Source organism: Phoca vitulina, unplaced genomic scaffold (genome assembly GCF_004348235.1).
Source record: "Phoca vitulina isolate PV1807 unplaced genomic scaffold, GSC_HSeal_1.0 scaffold22, whole genome shotgun sequence".
NCBI lineage: Eukaryota > Metazoa > Chordata > Mammalia > Carnivora > Phocidae > Phoca > Phoca vitulina.
In genome coordinates this window covers 45,336,615-45,361,050 of record NW_022589725.1, presented here as the reverse complement: position 1 = coordinate 45,361,050, position 24,436 = coordinate 45,336,615, and the positions used below count along the sequence as shown (strand labels likewise).

The following is a 24,436-nucleotide window of genomic DNA, read 5'->3' as shown; positions in this document are numbered from 1 at the left end:
CCCCCCAAAATAACTATAACGGAGAGATTAGGAGAGAAGAAAAAAAATAGATGAGAAATACCAAGAGATTCCTACAAGATGGGAAGCAGATAAAGTGGAAGAGACTCAGCCCAGTGGCTCACCCAGTACCACTGACAAGATGACAGAATGGATCCTGCAGAAACATCAAGAAGTTTCTGCCTCAAAGTACAGGGGAGCGTGGGAACTGGGGTCGAAAACTGAGGACTGATGTCAAGTCCTCAGTTTTGGTTGGTACCATGATGTTCCCTTCACCTCCTATTCTCTACAGAAAGTAAACTAGTGGGCTCAGGGCCGTGGGATAAGGCACACTGCAGAGGGCAAGCACAGCTTGAAACCAGGGCCTAAAGTAAACATCTACATCCACCACTGACCCCTTTCCTGCCCTGCTCACAGACTGCAGGTAGTTACAGTGTCCACTGGGAAGTTGTATTTACATGATGAACGATGGCTGTTTTGTTCACCAAAACAAAAGCCAAGTCTACGACAGAGTGAAAATTCAGGAATGTAAGACAATCTAAAATACTACCAGAAAAATGGGGAAACAGATGATATGCAAAAGATGGTAGAATGCTAAAGTCTTTGAGGAAGATTTCTGGGTTGAAACAAACAAAAATAGTTATATTTCATCATTTTAGGTTAGTTCAGAAAAGTTAGCCAACTCTGTCCTAAAACCTACAGTCATTTTAAAAAGTGAAAATAAGGTCTAAGAAATCATTCAAGAATGTAAATTTGTGGAAATATAACATTTGAATAATCACTTAGTTCACCGGGCTAGTTAGCAATTTGTTAGATGTGATAATGTTTTGAATATGTAGGAAAACACTATTTTATACAAATGCATACAAAAATATTTAGACGTGGAATGTCATAATATATATAATTTGCTATGAATAACTGAGTAACTCAGCATTAAAAAATTAATTTAACAAGGATAGCTGAGGCCCTGCACAGAGAGAGCTCAGTCTATTTGGAGAAGCATGTAGAGGGCAGAAGCATGTGCTTTCTGGACAGACATGAGCTGGAATGTTGCTCCACCATTTATCAGCTTCAATCACTCTCTCACCAGTGATTATGAGGATTAAATACGATGATATATGTAAAGCCCAGGGCCTGGCTCACAAGAACTGCTCGGTAAGTCACAGGACTATATTTGGAGAAGAGACATAGCCATGAGCCAGGGTAGATTGTGTAACCCTCAACTGCTCCACATTTTACCTGTTGCCACACATTTCTAGTGTCACCTTAAAACATGAAAGTTTCCTATGCTACTTTACTATCTCCACCCACAATCTGTGATAAGAAGTTTAGTGCCATAAACATCAGCTGAATGATCTGAATGAGAAGCATTCACGGTTTATCTTTAGAACATAAGGGCCCAGCCCCACAACAGGCTCCTTGCTCAGCGGGGAGCCTGCTTCTCCCTTTCCCACTCCCCCCGCTTGTGTTCCCTCTCTCACTGTCTCTCTCTTGGTCAAATAAATAAATAAAATCTTTAAAAAAAAAAAGAACATAAGGGCCCATACCCATTTGAGTTTTCCATAAGCATAAGTGGAATAATCACTTATGAATCTACTCTAATCCATTTCTAAATCTATCATAGTTTCTTAGAAAAAATAGGAATTTAGTCTTTATATATATATATCAAAGCAATTAATATTTCTCATTTTTAGGAATGTAATATCATAAAGAATCAAGATGTGATGGATGTGTCTCATCTGGAGAGTGGGGGGGAGGGGGTCAAGAAAACCAACCTGTTGCAGAGAGTATTTTCTGGGTGGCAGTATTTGACCTTACCTTAATTTGTTCCATAAGGATTGCATTGGTTGCTTCTGTTTCCCGAAGCAGGCCGTTTAAGTGATCGGCACTTTTTGTGGTGGAACTGAGCTTTTGAACCAATTCTTCTTTGGTAAATTCAGCATGCCATAGAGGAGGCTCTGCAAGATGTTGTTCCAGTAATTAATTTTCAAAATCAGAGATTACAGATGAAGATTCTAAGTAAGAAATATACTAAACACAGATATTTTACTCTGCAATATTACTTAGGCCCACTCTCTCTGGCATTCTTCTATTCAATGTACCTCAGTTGGTAGGTTACATGTTGAACATAACACAAATAAGGCAGAATCTCTGTTGTAAAGCATATAATCTAATTGAATTCAAGCTCTACGAGGGCCAATTCTTGAATTTGTTTGTCCTGTGTTTCTAGACTATTCTATCAGTTTCCCCACTCACACTCCTCTATGTCCCAAGAGTTTATGTTGTTTTACTTATAAACGAGGGGAATAATAACATTTCTATCATGGATGCTTGTAAGAATATTATATGAGGTGGGTATCATTATTCAAATTTTATAGATAAGGGAAAAGGCTCAGAGTTGACAAGTAATTTGGCAAAAAACACAAAGCCAGATGTAATTCTGGAGTCTGCTGCCATGCCTGGCAGGATCGCAGTTTCCATCCACACCACGATTAGTGACCACAGACACAAACAGTCCTTACTCTAGATCCTGAAACTTCAGGAAGAGAACAGAGTCCCCCTGAATTGTGAACATTCATGACAGGTAAGACTAACATACCGAAGCTTTACTATATTTAATAAATTCAGCACTACTACTTCACTCAGAAGAATAAACGAAAGCTATCAACTTTTTAGAAGGGTGAGAGAATAGTTCATCCTACTTTCTGATACCACTACAGGACTTCCAACCATCTATTTCTGGCTCAAGCTTGGGGCAGAACTAGCATTTTATTTTAAAAAACTCAACTGTTTCATTCTGCAGGAGAGTTTTCCATTTGGAGTGCAACACTGAAAGAAATTTTCTTAGAGTAGCTCAAAAAAGCACGCATAACTTAGAGTTAGGATTTATTAGACAAGATAGTAGAGGTAAATAGGAAAAACATACCCAGTTTAGTTTCAGGAGAATTAAGCAGCTGTTCTAAAGACTGTGTGTGAGTGCCGGAGGAAGATACGGACTCCGTGTCGGTTGTCTCCATTCCTTCTCCCTCCTCCCGGGTAATGGCATACATGTCCAGAAGGGGGACTTCTGTGCTTCTCCTTTCTCGAAGGTTCTTCAAAGGTTGGTGAGAAGCAGCTGGGCCTATTACATTTTTTTAAAAAAAGTAAGTTGAGATTGTTCAAAATCATGGATTCTACATTCACAGAGGTACACAATGAAATTAAAGTGATCATAGGAATGTCAAATGGTATGAGAGGGAATTTCAATAACTAGAAAACAAACGGTGCATAAAGAATTTCTAAGACTGCCCTAAAAATTTATTGACTTTAACCGTTTAAGTAATTTCAACAGGAACTATAAATTATTTGCTACCACCTAGGTAAAATCTATTAGATACCATAATAGAGAGGGCTATACTGTTGCAAAATACTGGCAGAAATTCTCAAACTAGACTCTGTTTTTGAGGATTAGGTATTTCAGATAGCTGTGTACTGACTCAATACGCTTGCTGAATTCTGCTGAGCAGATGTTCATTACTACCTTACCCTTTCACCTCTGCCGGGTCCTACCATCGCCCCCTCATATCTTCAGTGTTCAGCCAAGAAAAGCCTAGGACCCAGGGCAGGGAACTAATCTATTATACTTCCCCAGCTAGGCTTTCCTGCTTGCTGATAGTGAACACTTGCATAGAACTGTAAGAATTATAAGGCACTTTCAAACACATTACTTTATTAATCCTGAGAAACCCAAAGGTCAGAGAAATTAAATGACTTTGCCCAAGGCATCATAGCAGGGTCAGGGACCAGAATTCTAACGCATATCTTTTAATTTCCAATTTCATTTACTTTCCATTCCATTGAAGTTGCCTCCTCCTTTCTCTCAAACATTAGCTTCCAGCTGCCTTTGTTGAAGCACTTTCCAGGATTTCTGATATTGTGCCAACTGCTTATTCCACTGCTGATTCCTAGATCACAATCTCTTGTGTGACTGTTGTTTCCCTGACTGATTACTTCCTTTGATGACTCTTGGCATAGGCTGAATTTCTTGAAGCTGGCTTCGGACCCTGATGAGTAACCCATTGGTGCCAATGTCCTGGTGACATTTTCCAAGGTAAATGCTATTAAATATAAAGTTGATACTTAATGCTAAAATGTAACCTCCTCTTGGCTGGCATATTCCCATCTCTTCCAGGGAGTAGAATGGAAGATACCAGGTGCAGCTGAACTAAATCTCCAACTAAGTAGATATTTTAAAGGGAAGAAGCTATATTGACCAATCAATCCTGTAAGTTCAGTGGGGCTTGGGTGTTTCTAAGCCTCTCACTATAATGTTCCTAATTACAAAATAATAGATATATTTGATGACTAACAATGGAGAACACCAAACAGATTCAGTGAATACTGGGATTTGGACACATGTCATGAGACTGCAGAGTATGTCTGAGTCAGAGAAAAGGAAATAGCATTACATGGAGGATAATAGATACATGAAAATCAGTACTGTAAGAGGTGATGTAGGCTGCTCTAAGTATAATCAAGAAGGGTTCAAATGGTTCAAATATCTTCTCAGTAAGCAAATCCAAAATTCCTTAATCACAGAATTGGCACTGGTTGTCACCTAGTAAATTTTCTTTTTTCTTATGAATTTGTGAAGAATGTATTTAAGTGACAAAACTATGTGAGAATGTGAACGACTGAGGTTCTCATGCACACACACACGTACTTCTTGTGGTTGGTTCACTCTTAAGCTGGAAAAGCTGAGTTTCCACCTTGGAGAGCTGCTGCTGTAAAGTTTCCATTGTCTTTCTATGCTCTTCCTGCAAATGGCGCACTTGATCGCGGAAGCTGCTGCGAAGGACCTCGTTTTGGGATGTCAGTTGACTTACGGTCTGTGCATGTTCAGACTTCAGCATCATGTTCTCTGATTGTATTGAACACAACCTGAAGGGTGAGAAGAACTTACTTCATAGCAGATCTTTCAATTTGACATCCTGACTCAGCTTTTCTCAACTGGGTTCTACTTGGTAATTAGCCTTGAGATATCTACTAAATGTATGAATTAACTGCTAAGCATCTATAATGGTACCAGCTGCGTTAACCATCTGGGGACTGGCTTGTCACCTAGTTCAAATCATCTGTGTTCTGTAATTCAAGGAACCTCGTTTGAGTAACTATGGTACAAAGGTTCAGGTGAGGAACTTCCTTCATCATTTATCAGAAAATAGGGCTAAATTTAGGGCATAATATAATTATACTTTATTTTTATTTATTTATTTATTTTTATTTTTTTTAAAGATTTTATTTATTTATTTGAGAGAGAGAGAATGAGAGACAGAGAGCATGAGAGGGAGGAGGGTCAGAGAGAGAAGCAGACTCCCTGCTGAGCAGGGAGCCCGACGCGGGACTCGATCCTGGGACTCCAGGATCATGACCTGAGCCGAAGGCAGTTGCTTAACCAACTGAGCCACCCAGGCACCCTGTACTTTAAATCAGTCCCTTTTTCAGGTTATCTTATGTGGGAGCTCATATAAGCATAGGGTATCTTTTCTTTATTACCTTGAAAACAGGAAAAAAATACGTTCTTTTGATTCATAAATAAAGTCTTAAGGAAAGCCTTAAAGGAAGTTTTCTGAAACATTTTTGAGCCAATTAATATAAAACTCTGAAACACAAAGGCTTGGTTTACTATAGCTGTTTTTGACTCTCGCTGCGCGTTAGAATCATCGGGTCCCTTGTTCAAAATACAGACATCTAGTTCTCAACCCAGAGCCACTGAATCAGAAATTTCCAAAGGTGGTCTTAGAAATCACCTACTTTTAGCAGTTTTCCATACGATTTTTATGTAGTCAGCTTGGTGCTAGCCAGTGCAACTATAATTTGGGAACCACTATTTTTAATGGTTCACTTGTAGTCTTGATATTTTACATTTGGCTTTGGTTAAAAAAAAAAAAAAAAAGAAAAAAAAGTTTTCTTTTTATGCCAGAGAGCCACAAGTACCACAAATACTCTCATAAAAATTCAAACAGTATGGAACCAATTATAGAAAAAAGTGAGAGCCCTCTCTTATTCGCTCCCGCCCCCTGCAGTGTAAAATCCCAGCTCCAGGGGTAGACATTGTTAATGGCTTAGCATGTAGCATTCCAAGATCTTTTTTTTATGTGCTACACATATGCACACCATATAAGGTTTTAAAACAAGATTTAGTGGCTAAAAGGTGACATACAATAAAAATACCGCATGTTTCAGAAAAGGTTTCTTAAGTGCCAAGTTCACACTGATCAATGAGTTCAGAAAATGCTAGTGTATATGTTACTCCTCAAATCTGCATTTTTCTGTGAGCATTATGTTAAACACTACTACGAAAGTAAAGGAAGAACCATCAGCAGTCACGACAATAATTTTCTAAGGAAGATAATAGCTACATTTTAAAGCTAGGGTAAGGTTGGTAGTTTGCAGGTGGTCTCAATGACACATCTGCTCCACCTATTTAAGAGCTAGAAGCTTGAACCCCCACTTGGACCCAGAATGGCTATGCTGATGGAAATTTACTGTCTCAGCTGTTACTGGGGTGTTTAAATGCTGGATCCTCTGGAAAATGTAGGTATTAGTTGGTCAGCCTACTTATTCCTCTTAAGCCATTTTTACAATCTCTTATAGGGAAAGTATGAATATTAAGATGTTTAAAAAGAGAATTTATAAAGAAAAGGCTATTTCTTCATACTGGGGTACAGACAGTAACAATATTATTCTTGATATTTCTGAAGAAGGGGGATAAGATCTCTAAAGATATCTCAAAATGCTGTGAAGTTTTTAGCACTTAGAAGAGAGACTGGCACATAGTAGGGGCCCCCCAAAATAGTTACTGAAATTTAGAGGCATCACTTGCACTTTGTGTTAGCAATACAATTTGCAATAACTTTTCTAGAGTAGAGAATAAATGTGGGAAATTTCTGATGTAAATAACAAGCATCACTGTATTTCAGCTAATCTCCCAGTAAACCCTGGTGATAGGTAGCTAGAAAATTGATAGATCTTCCCTGAAACTTTTGATTTACAGGATTAACATACATAAATTACACGATTAGAAAGCCAAGAAAATGAAGCTTTCAAGATTACCATCAATTAGGTATGCATTAAAAGTATACCTGAGATGTATAAAGTATTCCAATACCCTTGATGCTCAATGAAGAACTCTTTTCCTCAGTATAAGGTACAACAGATATTACTACCCAATTTCTTCATTACAGGAATTCAAAGTTCCTTGTTCACAATAATCTGTTCCCCCTCCCAATACTCCTGATGTTTAATTTAAGTACTGATTAACAAAGGGTAACAATATGACAAGTTGAAGACAGTTGCAGAGGTAAGTTCCATATTCTTTTTCAGTCAGCAACTGTCTGAATGTTTTCCTCTAGAGAAAAAGAAAAATGCTTATAATTTGACACCTGAGTTGGAAAGTGGGTTTTTTAAAAGAAACATTCTGGCAATGAAGGCCACAGGAGAAACAGATTACTGGATGAACAAATAAAATTAACTGTTCTTAAAAAAGTGAAGAATAAAAACAAAAAAAAGGGCGAGGGGAGCTTTAAGGTAGAAAAATACAGTTTACTAAACCTCTAGAAATATCTATTTCTTCTTCTTTTCTTTTTTTTTTTTTAGATTTTATTTATTTTTTAGAGAGAGAGAGAGAGAGGAGAGAGGCAGAGAAAAAATCCCAGGGGCTCGATTTCATGACCCTGAGATCATGACCTGAGCCGAAATCAAGAGTCGATGCTTAACCGACTGAGCCACCTGGGTGCCCCTAGAAATATCTATTTCTTATTTTCAATTTGTATCTATCCCAAGGAGCAACACATTAGGAGTTCCAACAAAGAAATACTTTGCTGCCCAGCACAAACACTGTTAGTCCTGTAGCAATCTTACTTTTCCCGGAGTTCTGCCTCTTTGGACACAGTTTCCTGCAGCATCTTGTTATGCCTTTCTAGCAGAGTATCATGTTCAGACTGTAATGTTTGAAGTTCAGATACATTGATCTGTAAGTTATTTTGGGTATCCTGTAATTTGATTTTTAGTTGATCAATCAGCATTTCCAGGTGTTCTCTAAAACAGAAATAAACAGTTTTACAAAAAGTTTTGAAAGAGGTAAACCTGATTTTGTGGTTCCAAATAAATTTCATTACTTTAATCATTTCATCTTTTAATGTCCCATATGCTTGCTATTATGGATGATTCTAAAGGAAATCTAATAATTGGAAGAATTCAGAGACTAGGATTAAATATACTACAGAAGACATTATAGTCAGATTTTACATTTTAGGCACGGCAGATTTTCAAAAAAACCTCTGAACTTACAAATTTCATACTCAAATGGAGAAGAGACCATTAAATGACATCAAAATAGCCTATTTTGTTATAGTACTATGCTTTTAGTTGCAGTTCTAAGCCAACCATTATGAGAATGGTATGAAAAACAAATAGTGAAAACCCCTAATACACTGTTTCCTTTTTTAGAAAAAGTATCTTATGTATAAGAAAATAAAAGGAATGTAAAACATTTACATTTCCAGCATGATCAAAAAAGGCTCTTGCAAGTGCTGACATTTTCTTTTCTTTTTTTTTTTTAAAGATTTTATTTATTTATTTGAGAGAGAGAGAGTTAGTGAGAACAGGAACACAAGCAGGGGGAGTGGGAGATGAGAAGCAATCCTCCTGCCGAGCAGGGAGCCCGATGTGGGGCTCGATCCCGGGACCCTGGGATCATGACCTGAGCCAAAGGCAGACGCTCAACGGCTGAGCCACCCGAGGCACCCCAAATGCTGACATTTTCATATTAAAGGTGTCAATATTCAATTTCTCCTATGAAATTTGAAGATGAGCTACTAACAGAGAAAATACCTCATTTTTCAGTCTACAGTTCCCAAATTTAATAGATATTTAAAATAAAAAGTAACATAAGTATAAACATATAAACATTGCAGGGTATTTAGTCCTACTTAGAACAGTAAGAGGCAGATATGAAATTACTTTGAACACTGAACCTCTACTTACAAAAACACACAGGCTCTAGAATGCCCTATTTCATACTCCTAGTATATTTTTGAATAATTTACAAAAATGATCTGTATGCTAGTTTTAAAGATGCATTAACAATATACTACTGAAACAAATAATTGAGATGGTCATATATTTATGAAGAAAAATATAATTCTAAGCTAGAATTTAGTACTGAATTTAAAACTTTTTGAAATAAATAAAATGTTTTTAAGCAATTTGTTTAGCCTAATTAATGGTGGTTATATCAAGGAAGCATTTTTATTCTTCTATTTCTCAATTTTTAAAATTGGAGAAACTAATCATAATGTAACTTTAATGTCTGTATTTCTACTCTGACCAGTTCTTGCTACAACAAGATGACACTATTTAGCCTATCTCCTGGTTTGCTGCTCACGTCACAGTTTTATGAGTTTGTAACAGTGCCCTTCATAGAGATGTTTCCCTGTTGCTGCCTGGAGACAGAGTGAAGCCAAGAAACTCTGCTCTTATTACATGTAAAATTCCACAGTCAAATGAAATCAAAGCAGGATTCATAACCTACTTGGTGGAGAACCTATCTTGGAGGAAAGGGGGGAACCCTGGATGTTTCTTTTAATTTAGACTTTACCTTTCTTGTTTAGCTCCCTCGGTTTCAGTCTGAGACACAGATTTATTTTTCTGTTGTTTTAGAACATTGTGAACTCGGACTTTGTAGCTCTCAAATTCAGAGGTTATAGCAGCTTGTTCTGCCTATGACATTTAAAAGAGAGAGAATAATTTTTCTATTGCATTTCCATTGTAACATAATCCTATTTTCTTTCAGATTAATGACTTAAGATGAAAACGTGTTTTAGAAAATGAGTAAAATGGCCAACACTCTTTAGCCCCTTGATTCACTTCCTCTAAAAAGTACTCTTCTGTTGGCCTTACAACTTTTTTTTTTTTTAAGATTTTATTTATTTATTTGAGAGAGAGAATACAAGCAGGGGGAGGGGCAGAGGGAGAGGGAGAGGGAGAAGCAGACTCCCCACTGAGCAGGGAGCCTGATGCGGGGCTCGATCCCAGGTCCCTGAGATAATGATCTGAGCCGAAGACAGACGCTTAACCAACTGAGCCACCCAGGTGCCCCAAGCCTTACAATTTTTTAAAAGCCTTTGAATGATAGAATTTTGTTTGACAAGAGATGTTTCAACCATGTTTTCCTCTCTGGTAGATTCACTGAGTACCCATAAATTTTGTATTGGCACTATTTGCCTTTGGAACCTTAGAAAGATTTTCACTTATGAGAGTTCCTCTTTTCATAAATACAAGAAAAATAAATTCAAAGAAATTAAGCCACCTGAACTTCTAAAGAGAGTGGGAAAAATGAAATTCTAGGTCTTCTACTTTCCCAAAGTGATCTCCTGTGACCCTTCTGCCAAATTGGCTCGTATCAGAGCTACACCTCTCACAAAGCTACTCTACTGGGTTTGCTTCACATGCTGAAGATAAGAAAGTAGGCCCTCACAGCCATCCTATCAGAATATTATTTTATAATCATTTGGCCCTCAGAAAGAACTATATACTTTTTAAATTATAAAAGTAAAAGAAAATAACTCTTACACACAGAAATTGCAAAACAAGTTTAAAATGGAAACAACGTGTACCCATGTCTTCCCTTTTAACAAAAAAATGTTATGCCAGTGATAGGATGGGATGGGGTTGGGGTTAGGGTCAGATGAGCTGCATCAGGTACTCATCTAATAAATGCTCTTAAACAATAGCAAACCCTAAAAGGTGAGACCACAGCCCTCATGTGAACTGCTTGCTCTGTGATGATAACACCTGTCCATGGCTTCTGGGTGAAGCCCGTACCTTGGCAGCGTGGCACTCTTCCTGAAGGGCTGTCACTTTCTGCTGGTACACGCTCAGTGTGCGCTGGTGCTGGTCTGCAGAGGTCTTCAGATGTTCGTGAATTTTGTGCTTCTCGGAGGTTATTTCAGCCAGCTGAATCTGGGGCAAAACCTTTCGATTAAGCTCTAATAAACTGGATCTTCATTGCCTAAACACACTTTCCTTAAAAATAAACTTGAGTTTTGAATCATGAGTGTATATATAAGCAATCTAATTAAAAGAACTACTATTGTTGAAGGAGTAAAGGGAGTATAATTTTCCCAATAATTTATTTCGGTTTTCCTTAAATCAAAATTAATCATGAGCAATTATAAAAAAAATTCCAGACTGCTTGTTACAGTTCAATGTTTAATTGAATACGTCAAGATATTATAGATATAAATGTATATATGAATAATGTAAATATACATATAACATGTATACAATGTAAGTATATAAAACCATTTTTATTCTTGTGACTGCACTATCATTTAGGAAGCTCAGATGCAGGTCTGGGGCCATGTTTATTTTATATTTTATGTTATGTTTATTTTTAGTGCATCAAGGATTTTCAAATACATGAAGAGAATGTAGCTTAAGCTAAATGGGATACTCCTGTTATATGCCATACTTGGCTTACTGCTTCTGCTTTTTCAAATGAAGGATATCTAGGAGAAAAAAATGTGTGTGTGTATAAAAATATGTACATAAAGGTATTTAGAAAAATCCCTACATAGTACCTTTTACATGGAAATTTTTTTATAAATCCTAAAAAGTAAAAAGAATCTTACTTTATAGACTTCTACTTGCTGTTGGCTTGCCTCCAGTTCACCCTTCAAAGACGCTTGAAGTATTAAGTGATCAGTTTCCTACAGAATAAGAATCTTGGTTAAATTTAAAAAAGAAGTGATTAATAAATACATAAACTGAAATATGAAACTGGGAAATTAACATACTGCTTGCTTTGAATCTGCCAGTTCTTTTTTGGTTTTCACAAGCAATTGCTTGATTTTGGTGTTTTTTTCCTCATATTGTTGCACTGAAGACTGTAGTGAAGCTAGCAAAGGAAATAATTTCAGAACAGATTAAACAATTTTTTTAAAGATTTACTTATTTACTTTAGAGAGAGAGAAAGAGCACAGGGAGGGGTAGGGGCAGGGGGGAGAGAGAGAATCTCAAGCAGACTCCGACGTGGGGCTCAATCTCATGACCCTGAAATCATGACCTGAGCTGAAACCAAGAGTCGGCCGTTCAACTGACTGCACCACCCAGGTGCCCCTAAACAATTTTTATGAATGAATTTAAATAAATGGATACTAGGTCTTTTCTTTGTATTAACCTATCTTTAAAAGAAACTTGTCTTAAAAAATAAAAAAGAAAAAAATAAACTTGTCTTAGCTTTTTATTATGAAATATTTCAAACATACACGACAGCTATGACAACAGTACAATAAACTCACTGTACCTATCACTCAGCTTTAACAATTACCAATACATGGCCAATCTTATCACCCAGAACAGGACTCTGGCCCATAGGCTAAAATCTGGCTGCTGCCTGTTTTGTAAAGAGCTTTATTAGAACACAGTCAAGCTTATTTATTTACATATTGTTCATAGCTGCTTTAGTGCAACAATGATAGATTTGACTAATGGTGATAGAGACTGTAATACGGCCTGTAAAGCCTAAAATCTGTCTGGCCCTTATAGAAAAAGTTTGCCAACTCCTAACCTATAATACCCTCACCTATTCCTTGTGCCCTCCCTGGTTTTGTTTTGTTTGTTTTTTTTGGTTCTTCACAAGAAATCCTTTTGTCTGTAAATATTTCAGTATGTACCTTTAAAATAAAGTTATGTACTTAGAGTATATCTAAAAGATAAAAACTTTAGTTTTAAGAAGTACCTCACAAGCGGTGCCGTGTATTTCCAATTATATCACTGCAGAGGCACATACCTGGTTGTTTTTGTGATACTAATTGTTTTGTAGGATAGGACTGTCAGTGACTGTTCACTAAGGAACAAACTGAAACATGATAAAAACAAAAAACTTTTATGCTAACAGGTAAAAAACCAAATATCAAATAGGAATAAGTGGATTTATGGTCTAGATCATAAGTACTCAAAAATCTGGCACAGCCTGTTGTGAAAGAAATAAAGAGTATATGATGGAGACTATGTGGCCTGTGAAGCCATGGAAAATAACTTCCTGGTCCTTTAAGAAAAAGTGTGCTTGACACCTGGTCTAGGCCAGTTATATGGGCACTATGTAATTGTGCCACTAAAATATCTTATAAGCAATGATTAACTTTATGTAGTTAAATCCATGTATACGGATCCTATTACTTGGTAAATATGAACAGGTATACTATAAGAATATTATCTTAACTATGCCTGTTTATGGTAAGTCTAATTTAGTTATTTCCTGGCAACTATTTGCTCAGTTCTAAAAAGCATTTTATAAAGCATAGATTACATATAAAACCTTTGTTAAGTGCTCCAGGAATTGTGATTAGATACAGTTAGTCCCTGAGCTCAAAGAATAAAAATGAAATTGGGGGATAATAATATCACATAATAACATAAAGCAAAATATAAACATTACAAAAGAAATACAAAAGGCTATGGGAGGGGTTCACAAGGGCTAAAGGTTATACAAAGTTTGCAAAGGACAAGGAAAATTTCATAGCAGAGAAGACATTTAAGATTAGGAAGGATTCCAAAGGGCGGGCATGAGGGTGGGAGGGCGAGGACATGACAGGAGATTTCCTTTAGAGAGGAGATACACAGTCACAGAAAAACACAAATCATATCTCAGGAAAAATGAGCAGTCCTCTTTGTGAGAGAGTAATGAGAATTAAGGTGGAAAGTCAGACTAGGGCCAGATGTTGGAGGGGTTTCAGTCTAAGATGTGTGTTGCTAATTTATTAGGCAAACTTTTTTTTTCTTCTTTTTTTTTAAGATTTTATTTATTTATTTGACAGAGAGAGAGACAGACAGAGAGAGAGTGCACAAGCAGGGGGAGTGGGAGAGGGAGAAGCAGGCTTCCCGCGGAGCAGGGAGCCCGATGCGGGGCTCGATCCCAGGACCCTGGGATCACGACCTGAGCCGAAGGCAGACGCTTAACCATCTGAGCCACCCAGGCACCCCTCCCCTCCAGATTCTTAAAGAGCACTCACTGCTTTTACCACCCATTTCTGTACTTATTTATTAGTGAGAAGTGGTGGCCTTTTTGAATTTATTCCTGCCTTTTTAGTTTTTCCAGGGTATCAAGCTTCTCTTTCAGCTTAATGATCAAAAATATACACATTAACTAATTCACAAAACCAAATATTTGCATTGCAGGAATATAATCTGGAGCTCTACTATTCAATTTGCACCAGGAATATAGTTGGAAAATATGGTATATGCATAATGAAAGATATACGCATAGTGAATTATCTGGAAACTCTACAACCCGTTCAATTATCAGAGTATTCTAAATTTTTCCCCTGGATGAAGGCAGATCATCAGAACTCTGCATTGTTATTCATGGAGTCATGGAATAATGCTTTGTTTATTCATGGAATCACCTTTATTGAGCTGTGAGTTGGCGATAGGCTGAATGAAATACTATGAAATAGTCAAGGGAGATTTGCTACTTTATTTATGTGGGAATGTCATTGAGAATACAAATCCAGATTATCAGTGGTTTCTGTTAAAATTAAATATAAAATGGATATTGGGTTTGAAAATTCCCTGAGCAGATAAAACCATTTAAGTCACACAAGTGAAACTTAATTTAGCTTATTCTGCAAAATAAGTGAACTTGTCATCTGGAAACCCCACTGTAATAACCAATTATTGTAAAGGTTAAATTAACTCATTTCACTTTATTTATTTTAAAGATTTTATTTGTGAGAGAGAGAGAGAGAGCACACAAGCAGGCAGAGCTGCAAGCAGAGGGAGAAGCAGGCTCCCTGCTGAGCAGGGAGTCGGATGCGGGGCTCAATCCCAGGACCCTGGGATCATGACCTGAGCCAAAGGCAGAAGCTTAACCGACTGAGCCACCCAGGGGTCCCTCATTTCACTTTATAAGCCATCCTGTGCTATCAGTCTTTGAATTTGAAAACTCCCCAGTTCATGATCTGTTTTTATATGTACAATAGATTCTTACTGAATACTATTTATTGATTTGGTGGCTTTAATTTTGCTATTTCTGGGTTAACTTCAAAAATTACATATGAGACTTTTGAAAACATAGATTTCAAGGTCCCACCCTTTTAAGATTCTGATTCTTTACATTTGTGCCTGGGCTGTCCAAAAAGCTCTCTGGATACTGGTGATATTTAAGTTACGTCTGGGACCACTGTTCCATATGACACAGTGTTGCTTTTTTTTTTTTTTTTTGATGTAGTGTTCCATGATTTATTGTTTGCGTATAACACCCAGTGTTCCATGCAGCATGTGCCCTCTTTAATACCCATCACCAGGCTAATGCATCCCCCCAACCCCCTCCCCTCTAGAACCCTCAGTTTGTTTCTCAGAGTCCACAGACTCTCATGGTTCGTCTCCCCCTCCGATTTCCGCCTCTTCATTCTTCCCTTCCTGCTATCATCTTTTTTTTTCTTTTAACATATAATGTATTATTTGTTTCAGAAGTACAGGTCTGTGATTCAACAGTCTTGCACAATTCACAGCGCTCACTATAGCACATACCCTCCCCAATCTTTATCATCCAGCCAGCCCATCCCACCCACCCCCCACCACTCCAGCAATCCTCAGTTTGTTTCCTGAGATTAAGAATTCCTCATGTCACTGAGATCATATGATACATGTCTTTCTCTGATTGACTTATTTTGCTGGGCATAACACCCTCCAGTTCCATCCACATCATTGCAAATGGAAGATCTCATTCCTTTTGATGGCTGCATAATATTTCATTGTATATATACACCACATCTTCCTTATACATTCATCTGTCGATGGACATCTTGGCTCTTTCCACAGTTTGGCTATTGTGGACATTGCTGCTATAAACATCGGGGTGCACGTACCCCTTGGGATCCCTACATCTGTATCTTTGGGGTAAATACCCAGTAGTGCAATTGCTGGTATTTGCTCTACCAGTAGAGCTGGTAGCTCTACTTTCAACTTTTTGAGGAACCTCCATACTGTGTTCCAGAGTGGCTGCACCACCTTGCATTCCCACCAACAGTGTAGGAGAGTTCCCCTTTCTCTGCATCCTCGCCAACATCTGTCATTTCCTGACTTGTTAATTTCAGCCATTCTTACTGGTGTGATGTGGTATCTCATTGAGGTTTTGATTTGGATTTCCCTGATGCCGAGCGATATTGAGCACTTTTTCATGTGTCTGTTGGCCATCTGAATGTCTTCTTTGGAAAAATGTCTGTTCATGTCTTCTGCCCATTTCTTGATTGGATTGTTTGTTCTCTGGCTATTGAGTTTGATAAGTTCTTTACAGATTTTGGATACTAGCCCTTTATCTGATATGTCATTTGCGAATATCTTCTCCCATTCTGTTGGTTGTCTTTTGGTTTTATTGACTGTTTCTTTTGCTGTGCAAAAGCTTTTTATCTTGATGAAGTCCCAATAGTTCATTTTTGCCCTTGCTTCCCTTGCCTTTGGCGATGTTTCTAGGAAGAAGTTGCTGCGGCTGAGGTCGAAGAGGTTGCTGCCTGTGTTCTCCTTTAGGATTTTGATGGATTCCTGTCTCACATTTAGGTCTTTCAACCATTTGGAGTCTATTTTTGTGCGTGGTGTAAGGAAATCGTCCAGTTTCATTCTTCTGCATGTGGCTGTCCAATTTTGCCAACACCATTTGTTGAAGAGACTGTCTTTTTTCCATTGGACATTCTTTCCTGCTTTGTCAAAGATGAGTTGACCATAGAGTTGAGGGTCCATTTCTGGGCTCTCTATTCTGTTCCATTGATCTATCTGCCTGTTTTTGTGCCAGTACCATACTGTCTTGATGATGACAGCTTTGTAATAAAGCTGGAAGTCCGGAATTGTGATGCCGCCAGCTTTGCTTTTCTTTTTCAACATTCCTCTGGCTATTTGGGGTCTTTTCTGGTTCCATACAAATTTTAGGATTATATGTTCCATTTCTTTGAAAAAAGTTGATGGTATTTTGATAGGGATTGCATTGAATGTGTAGATTGCTCTAGGTAGCATTCACATCTTCACAATATTTGTTCTTCCAATCCATGAGCATGGAACATTTTTCCATTTCTTTGTGTCTTCCTCAAATTCTCTCATGAGTATTTTATAGTTTTCTGAATACAGATCCTTTGCCTCTTTGGTTAGATTTATTCCTAGGTATCTTATGGTTTTGGGTGCAATTGTAAATGGGATGGACTCTTTAATTTCTCTTTCTTTTGTCTTGTTGTTGGTGTATAGGAATGCCACTGATTTCTGTGCATTGATTTTATATCCTGCCACTTGACTGAATTCCTGTATGAGTTCTAGCAGTTTTGGGGTGGAGTCTTTTGGGTTTTCCACATAATGTATCATATCATCTGCAAAGAGTGAGAGTTTGATTTCTTCTCTGCCGATTTGGATGCCTTTGATTTCTTTTTGTTTTCTGATTGCTGTGGCTAGGACTTCTAATACTATGTTGAATAGCAGTGGTGATAGTGGACATCCCTGCCGTATTCCTGACCTTAGGGGGAAAGCTCTCAGTATTTCCCCATTGAGAATGATATTCGCTGTGAGTTTTTCTTAGATGGCTTTTATGATATTGAGGTATGTACCCTCTATGCCTGTACTCTGAAGAGTTTTGATCAAGAAAGGATGCTGTACTTTGTCAAATGCTTTTTCTGCACCTATTGAGAGGATCATATGATTCTTGTTCTTTCTTTTGTTAATGTATTGTATCACGTTGATTGATTTGCGGATGTTGAACCAACCTTGCAGCCCAGGGATAAATCCCACTTGGTCGTGGTGAATAATCCTCTTAATGTACTGTTGGATCCTATTGGCTAATATTTTGGTGAGAATTTTTGCATCCATGTTCATCAAGGATATTGGTCTGTAATTCTCCTTTTTGATGGGGTCTTTGTCTGGTTTGGGGATCAAGGTAATGGTGGCCTCATAAAACGAGTTTGGACGTTTTCCTTCCATTTCTATTTTTGGAACAGTTTCAGAAGAATAGGTATTAATTCTTCTTGAAATGTTTGGTAGAATTCCCCTGGGAAGCCAGCTGGCCCAGGGCTTTTTTTTTTTGATGACTGCTTCAATTTCCTTAGTGGTTATAGGTCTGTTCAGGTTTTCTATTTCTTCCTGGTTCAGTTTTGGTAGCTGATACACCTCTATTTCTATTTCTCCCTGGTTCAGTTTTGGTAGTTGATACATCTCAGATTATCTAATTTGCTGGCAAATAGTTGCTCATAATATGTTCTTATAATTGTTTGTATTTCTTTGGTGTTGGTTGTGATCTCTCCTCTTTCATTCATGATTTTGTTGATTTGGGTCCTTTCTCTTTTCTTTTTGATAAGTCTGGCCAGGGGTATCAATCTTGTTAATTCTTTCAAAGAACCAGCTCCTAGTTTTGTTGATCTGTTCTACTGTTCTTTTGGTTTCTGTTTCATTGATTTCTGCTCTCATCTTTATTATTTCTCTTCTCCTGCTGGGTTTAGGCTTTATTTGCTGTTCTTTCTCCAGCTCCTTTAGGTGTAGGGTTAGGTTGTGTATTTGAGACCTTTCTCGTTTCTTGAGAAAGGCTTGTATTGCTATATACTTTCCTCTTAGGACTGCCTTTGCTGCATCCCAAAGATTTTGAACAGTTGTGTTTTCATTTTCATTTGTTTCCATGAATTTTTTTAATTCTTCTTTAATTTCCTGGTTGACCCATTCATTCTTGAGTAGGATGCTCTTTAGCCTCCATGTATTTGAGTTCTTTCCGACTTTCCTCTTGTGATTGAGTTCTAGTTTCAAAGCATTGTGGTCTGGACATATGCAGGGAATGATCCCGATCTTTTGGTACCGGTTGAGACCTGATTTGTGACCTAGGATGTGATCTATTCTAGAGAATGTTCCACGGGCACTCGAGAAGAATGTGTATTCTGTTGCTTTGGGATGGAATGTTCTGAATATATTTGTGATGTCCATTTGGTCCAGTGTGTCATTTAAAGTCTTTATTTCCTTGTTGGTGTTTTGCTTAGATGATCTGTCCATTTCAGTGAGGTGGAAGTTAAAGTCCCCCACTATTACTGTATTGTTGTCGATGTGTTTCTTTGCTTTTGTTATTAATTGGCTCATGTAATTGGCTGCTCCCATGTTAGGGGGCATAGATATTTACAATTGTTAGATCTTCTAGTTGGATAGACCCTTTAAGTAGGATATAGTGTCCTTCCTCATGTCTTATTACAGTCTTTGGTTTAAAATCTAATTTGTCTGATACAAGGATTGCCACCCCAGCTTTCTTTTAGTGTCCATTAGCATGGTAAATGGTTTTCCACCCCCTCACTTTCAATCTGGGGGTGTCTTTGGGTCTAAAATGAATCTCTTGCAGATAGCATATCGATGGGTCTTGTTTTTTAATCCAATCTGATAGCCTGTGTCTTTTGATTGGGGCATTTAGCCCATTTACATTCAGGGTAACTATTGAAAGATATGAATTTAGTGCCATTGTATTGCCTGTAAGGTGACTGTTACTGTATATTGTCTGTGTTCCTTTCTGGTCTATGTTGCTTTTAGGCTCTCTCTTTGCTTAGAGGACCCCTTTCAATATTTCTTGTAGGGCTGGTTTCCTTTTGCAAATTGCTTTAGTTTTGTTTGTCCTGGAAGCTTTTTATCTCTCCTTCTATTTTCAATGACAGCCCAGCTGGATACAGTATTCTTGCCTGCATATTTTTCTCATTTAGTGCTCTGAATATATCATGCCAGTCCTTTCTGGCCTGCCAGGTCTCTGTGGATAGGTCTGTTGCCAATCTAATGTTTCTACCATTGTAGGTAACAGATCTCTTGTCCCAAGCTGCTTTCAGGATTTTCTCTTTGTCTCTGAGACTCACAAGTTTTACTATTAGATGTTGGGGTGTTGACCTATTTTTATTGATTTTGAGGGGGGTTCTCTGTGCCTCCTGGATTTTGATGCCTGTTTCCTTCCCCAAATTAGGGAAGTTCTCTGCTATAATTTGCTCCAATATACCTTCTTCTGCCCCTCTCTCTCTTTCTTCTTCTTCTGGGATCCCAATTATTCTAATGTTGTTTCATCTTATGGTATCACTTATCTCTTGATTTCTTCCCTCGTGATCCAGTAGTTGTTTATCTCTCTTTTTCTCAGCTTCTTTATTTTCCATCATTTGGTCTTCTATATCACTGATTCTCTCTCTTCTGCCTCATTGATCCTAGCAGTTAGCACCCCTATTTTGGATTGCACCGCATTAATAGCCTTTTTTATTTCGACTTGGTTAGATTTTAGTTCTTTTATTTCTCCAGAAAGGGTTTCTCTAATAGCTTCCATGCTTTTTTCAAGCCCAGGCAGTATCTTTAAAATCATCATCCTGAACTCTAGTTCTGACATCTTACTAATGTCCGTATTGATTTGGTCCCTGGCAGGTGGTACTGCCTCTTGTTCTTTTTCTTGAGGTGATTTTTTCCATCTTGTCATTTTGTCCAGAGGAGAAGAGATGAATGAGAGAACAAAACGCTAACAGGGTAACAACGTCCCCAGAAAATATACACTAAACAAATCAGAAAAGACCTTCCAGAAAGTGGTCACTTTTCTCTTCAGAGAGTTGCTGGTATTCTTTTCTTTGATCTCCTGTTGAGTTCGTAGGTGTTCAGAATGGTTTGATCCCTATCTAGTTGAATTCCTGGGACCAGACAAAATTTAGGTCTCCTACTCCTCCACCATCTTGCTCCTCCGACACAGTGTTCCTTTTATAAAAAATGCCTTAAAAAAAACCTCTCACACATCTTAGTACCAGGAAAAGCTGTATTGCTCACAAGCATCACATTTGTTCTAATACTGTGGCTACTATAAACCCTGTAACTGATGTTCCTGTCTTTGCATGGCTTCTGGGAAGCTCAAAGCCAATTTATGTAGACCTTAGTGATAGCAAAAGTACACAAAACATATACTTTATGTCTTGATCTTATATCTGACTTCACTGTATAGTCCTACACCTCAACATTTCCTTTTATCCCATTTCCTCATCATTTATATATCTAAAATCTTATACAGTAATATATTTGCAGCCAACTTAAATCATTTTATGGAACTTCAGCTTCTCAACATGAGGGAATAGCAAGACCTAGACATACCTTCTGTTGTAAACAATTAGAAAACTGAACAAAATATATGAAAATTCCTGAAATTGAGCTGTGATCCCTGAGAGAAGGTAAACAAGGTGAGCCCTATTATAGTTCCAGCTTTCTGTCTGGGGGTGACTTCTAGAATGTGGAACAGGAGGGGAATCCCAAATAGAGCAGTGGTCTTGCTGAGATGGAAAGAACAGTGAATAGGGAACTATAATTGGACAATTCCCAGGGCTCACACAGGGCTATAAATTGTTCCAACCAGACAGAGTAAAGAGACTTTGTTTAATACATGGGCACTCAGTAGACATCAAAACATTCCCCAACTTAGTAGAGGGGCTGAACTAAATCTATTTTCCAGGAAAGGGTACTCTATACTTGGTTTCAAAAAAGATGAAAAACAAGCCACAAAAGGATAAAAGTGATCCACAAAAGACCTGACTGCCAGCCGAAATTTAACTCTGTAAATGAATACAAAAAATCTAGCATTCAACAATGTAAAATTCACACCCAATTAAAAAATTATTTCCCATGCAAAAAAGCAGGAAAATATTACTCATAACAGGAGAAAAATACAATCAATAATATTAGAACATTACAGAATATTCTTTAGGATTTAAAAGAAAACATGAACATAATGAAGAGATAAATGAAAAACAACAAGAACTAAAAAAATACAAATGGAATTTCTAGAGATAAAAATACAATATCTAAAGTGAAAATATCACTGAATGGTAATAACGTATTAGACCCTGAAGATGAGAGAATTTAAAGACTATTTAATAATAGAAACCACTAGAATTGAAACTATATTCCATTTAATAAAAGTGAAAAAAGAAGAGAAGTGAAGAAAAAATAAACAGCATCACTAACCTATGAGACTATATCAAGTGGTCTAATGTATGTAATTGGAGTTGTGGGGAAAAAAAAGGAAGAGGATTTAGACAAATACGGTAAATTTGAAGAAAACTAGAGAAACTACATACAACAAAGAAACTGAAAACACAAGCAGGATATAAACACGGAAAAAAGACACACCAAGGCACATCATAAAATTCTATACTCGACAAAATTATCTTTTTTTTTTTTTTTAAGATTTATTCATTTTAGAGAGACAGTGTCCATGCAGGAAGGGGCAGAGGGGGAGGGAGAAAGAATCTGAAGCACACACTGCACTGAGCACAGAGCCAGACGCAGGGCTCAATCCCACAACTGCGAGATCGTGACCTGAGCTGAGACCAAGAACTGGATGCTTAAATGACTGAGCCACTCAGACGCTCCCCAGCAAAACAATCTTTCAGAAATGAAGACTTTTTTTTTCAGGCAAACAAAACATTACAGAATTCAATGCCTGTAGCCTGCATTATAAGATACGTTAGGGACGCCTGGGTGGCTCAGTTGATTAAGTGTCTGCCTTCGGCTCAGGTCGTGATCCCAGGATCCTGGGATCAAGTCCCACATCGGGCTCCTTGCTCAGCAGGGAGCCTGCTTCTCCATCTGCCTGCTGCTCCCCCTGCTTGTGTTCTCTCTCTGACAAATAAATAAATAAAATCTTAAAAAAAAAAGGATATGTTAAAGGAAGTTCTTCAGGCAAATGGAAAGTCATATTCGAGGAAATCTGGATACAGATGAAGGAATGAAGAGCAGCAGAAATGGTAAATACGTGGGTAAATATAAAAAAAATTCTCTAGTTTTTCATTTCTTTAAAACGGATTGGAAAACATTTTAAATGGTGAGATAATAAATATGATAGGCTTGCAGGTGATACAGTCTCTGTTACAACTACTCGAGTGTGCTGTGTAGCATGAAAGCAGCCACAGACGATATCACAAATGGACATAGCTGCGTTTCAATAAAACCTTCATATGACAGGCAGCTATTGTGGGCCATGGTTTGCTAATCTCTCTTCAAAAGATAACTATTTTCAAACCAAAGTAACACAATTACTACATCTATAACACATGTAGAAGTAAAATGTATGACATTAAAGGACAAAAGAGGGGGAATAAGCAGTACTACTATAAGATTCTTAGTCTACATATGAGGTGGTATAATTTACTTAAAAGTAATCTGTAATAAGTTCATGACATATACTATAAACCCTAAAGCAACCACTAAAACCTTAACAAAAGTATAGCTAATAAGCTAATAATGGAGATAAAATGGCATCATATAAATTACTTAATTCAAAAGAAGGCAGAAAAAGAGGAAAAACGAAACAAACTTTAAGACAAATAGAAACAGCAAGGTAGTAGGTTTAAACCTAATCACATAAATAATTATGTTAAAAATAAATGATTTAGACATTCCATTTAAATAGCAGAAGTTGTCAGCTTGGAGAGAAAAGGAAGACTCAACTATACACCATCTAAAAGAAACACTTTATAGACTTAGGTTGAAAGCTAAAGGATGGGAAAAGACATGCCACGTAAACAAGAAACAAAAGAAAGCTGGAGTGGTTATATTAATATCAAAGTGGACTTTAGAAAAAGAAATATTACCAGTAATAAAAAAACACATTTCACAATAATAGAGAAATTAAATTACCAAGAGCAACTAATGATTCTAAATGTACATGTAGCTAATTCCAGAGTTTCTAAATACATGAAGCCAAAACTGACAAAAGTGAAAAGAACAAGAAACCCACAGTTATGTTCAGGAAATTCAACATACTTCTCTTAGTACTTGGTAGAGCAGTAGTCAGAAAATCATTAAAAATATAGAAAAGCTAAACTGTCACCTGACTTGATTTAATTGACATTAGTTAGAACACTCTATCCACCAACTAATATAGTTGAACACGTTTTCAAGTGCCTAAGGAGCATTCACCAAAAGAAATCTTATTCTGGGCAATAAAACAAAACTCAGTAAATTTAAAAGGACTGAAATCATACAGAGTATGTTCTCTAACCACAAAGGAATTCACTTAGAAATCATTAACAGAAAGACAAGTGAAATTCCTTTAAATGAATTAAACAACACACTTCTAAATAACCCATGGGTCAAAGAAGAAATCCAAAGGAAATTTAAAAATATTTTGAGCTGAATTAAAATAAAAAGTACAACATACCTTATGAGATGTGGCTGAAGGGGTGCCTAAAGGGATATATATAGCTTTAGATACTTAATGTTAGAAGTTATTTTATGGAGAGAATGGAATATAATCACCTTAAAAAAAAGATTTCACTACTATTTAAATGATCCTACTCTGCTGACAAACAGCAAATCATGGACAAGACCATTTTTTATCTTTGTATCACTCATGCGGCAGGTACTTAAGAACTGTTTAAGTAAATGACTG

General features: G+C 37.3%; 1 protein-coding gene across 1 annotated transcript in view; it reads right to left on the bottom strand.

Annotated features, from left to right (window-relative positions):
* GCC2 (GRIP and coiled-coil domain containing 2) overlaps positions 1 to 24,436 on the bottom strand; it is a 65,428-nt gene that overhangs the window by 15,030 nt on the left and 25,962 nt on the right. Inside the window, exons 14-21 of the mRNA XM_032419434.1 lie at positions 11,838 to 11,938; positions 11,673 to 11,750; positions 10,864 to 11,001; positions 9,638 to 9,759; positions 7,900 to 8,076; positions 4,700 to 4,917; positions 2,924 to 3,118; positions 1,816 to 1,955 (exon numbers count right to left, since the gene is read on the bottom strand). Of these exons, the coding sequence (XP_032275325.1) occupies positions 1,816 to 1,955; positions 2,924 to 3,118; positions 4,700 to 4,917; positions 7,900 to 8,076; positions 9,638 to 9,759; positions 10,864 to 11,001; positions 11,673 to 11,750; positions 11,838 to 11,938 (1,169 nt within the window). The remainder of the gene's footprint in view (positions 1 to 1,815; positions 1,956 to 2,923; positions 3,119 to 4,699; positions 4,918 to 7,899; positions 8,077 to 9,637; positions 9,760 to 10,863; positions 11,002 to 11,672; positions 11,751 to 11,837; positions 11,939 to 24,436) is intronic.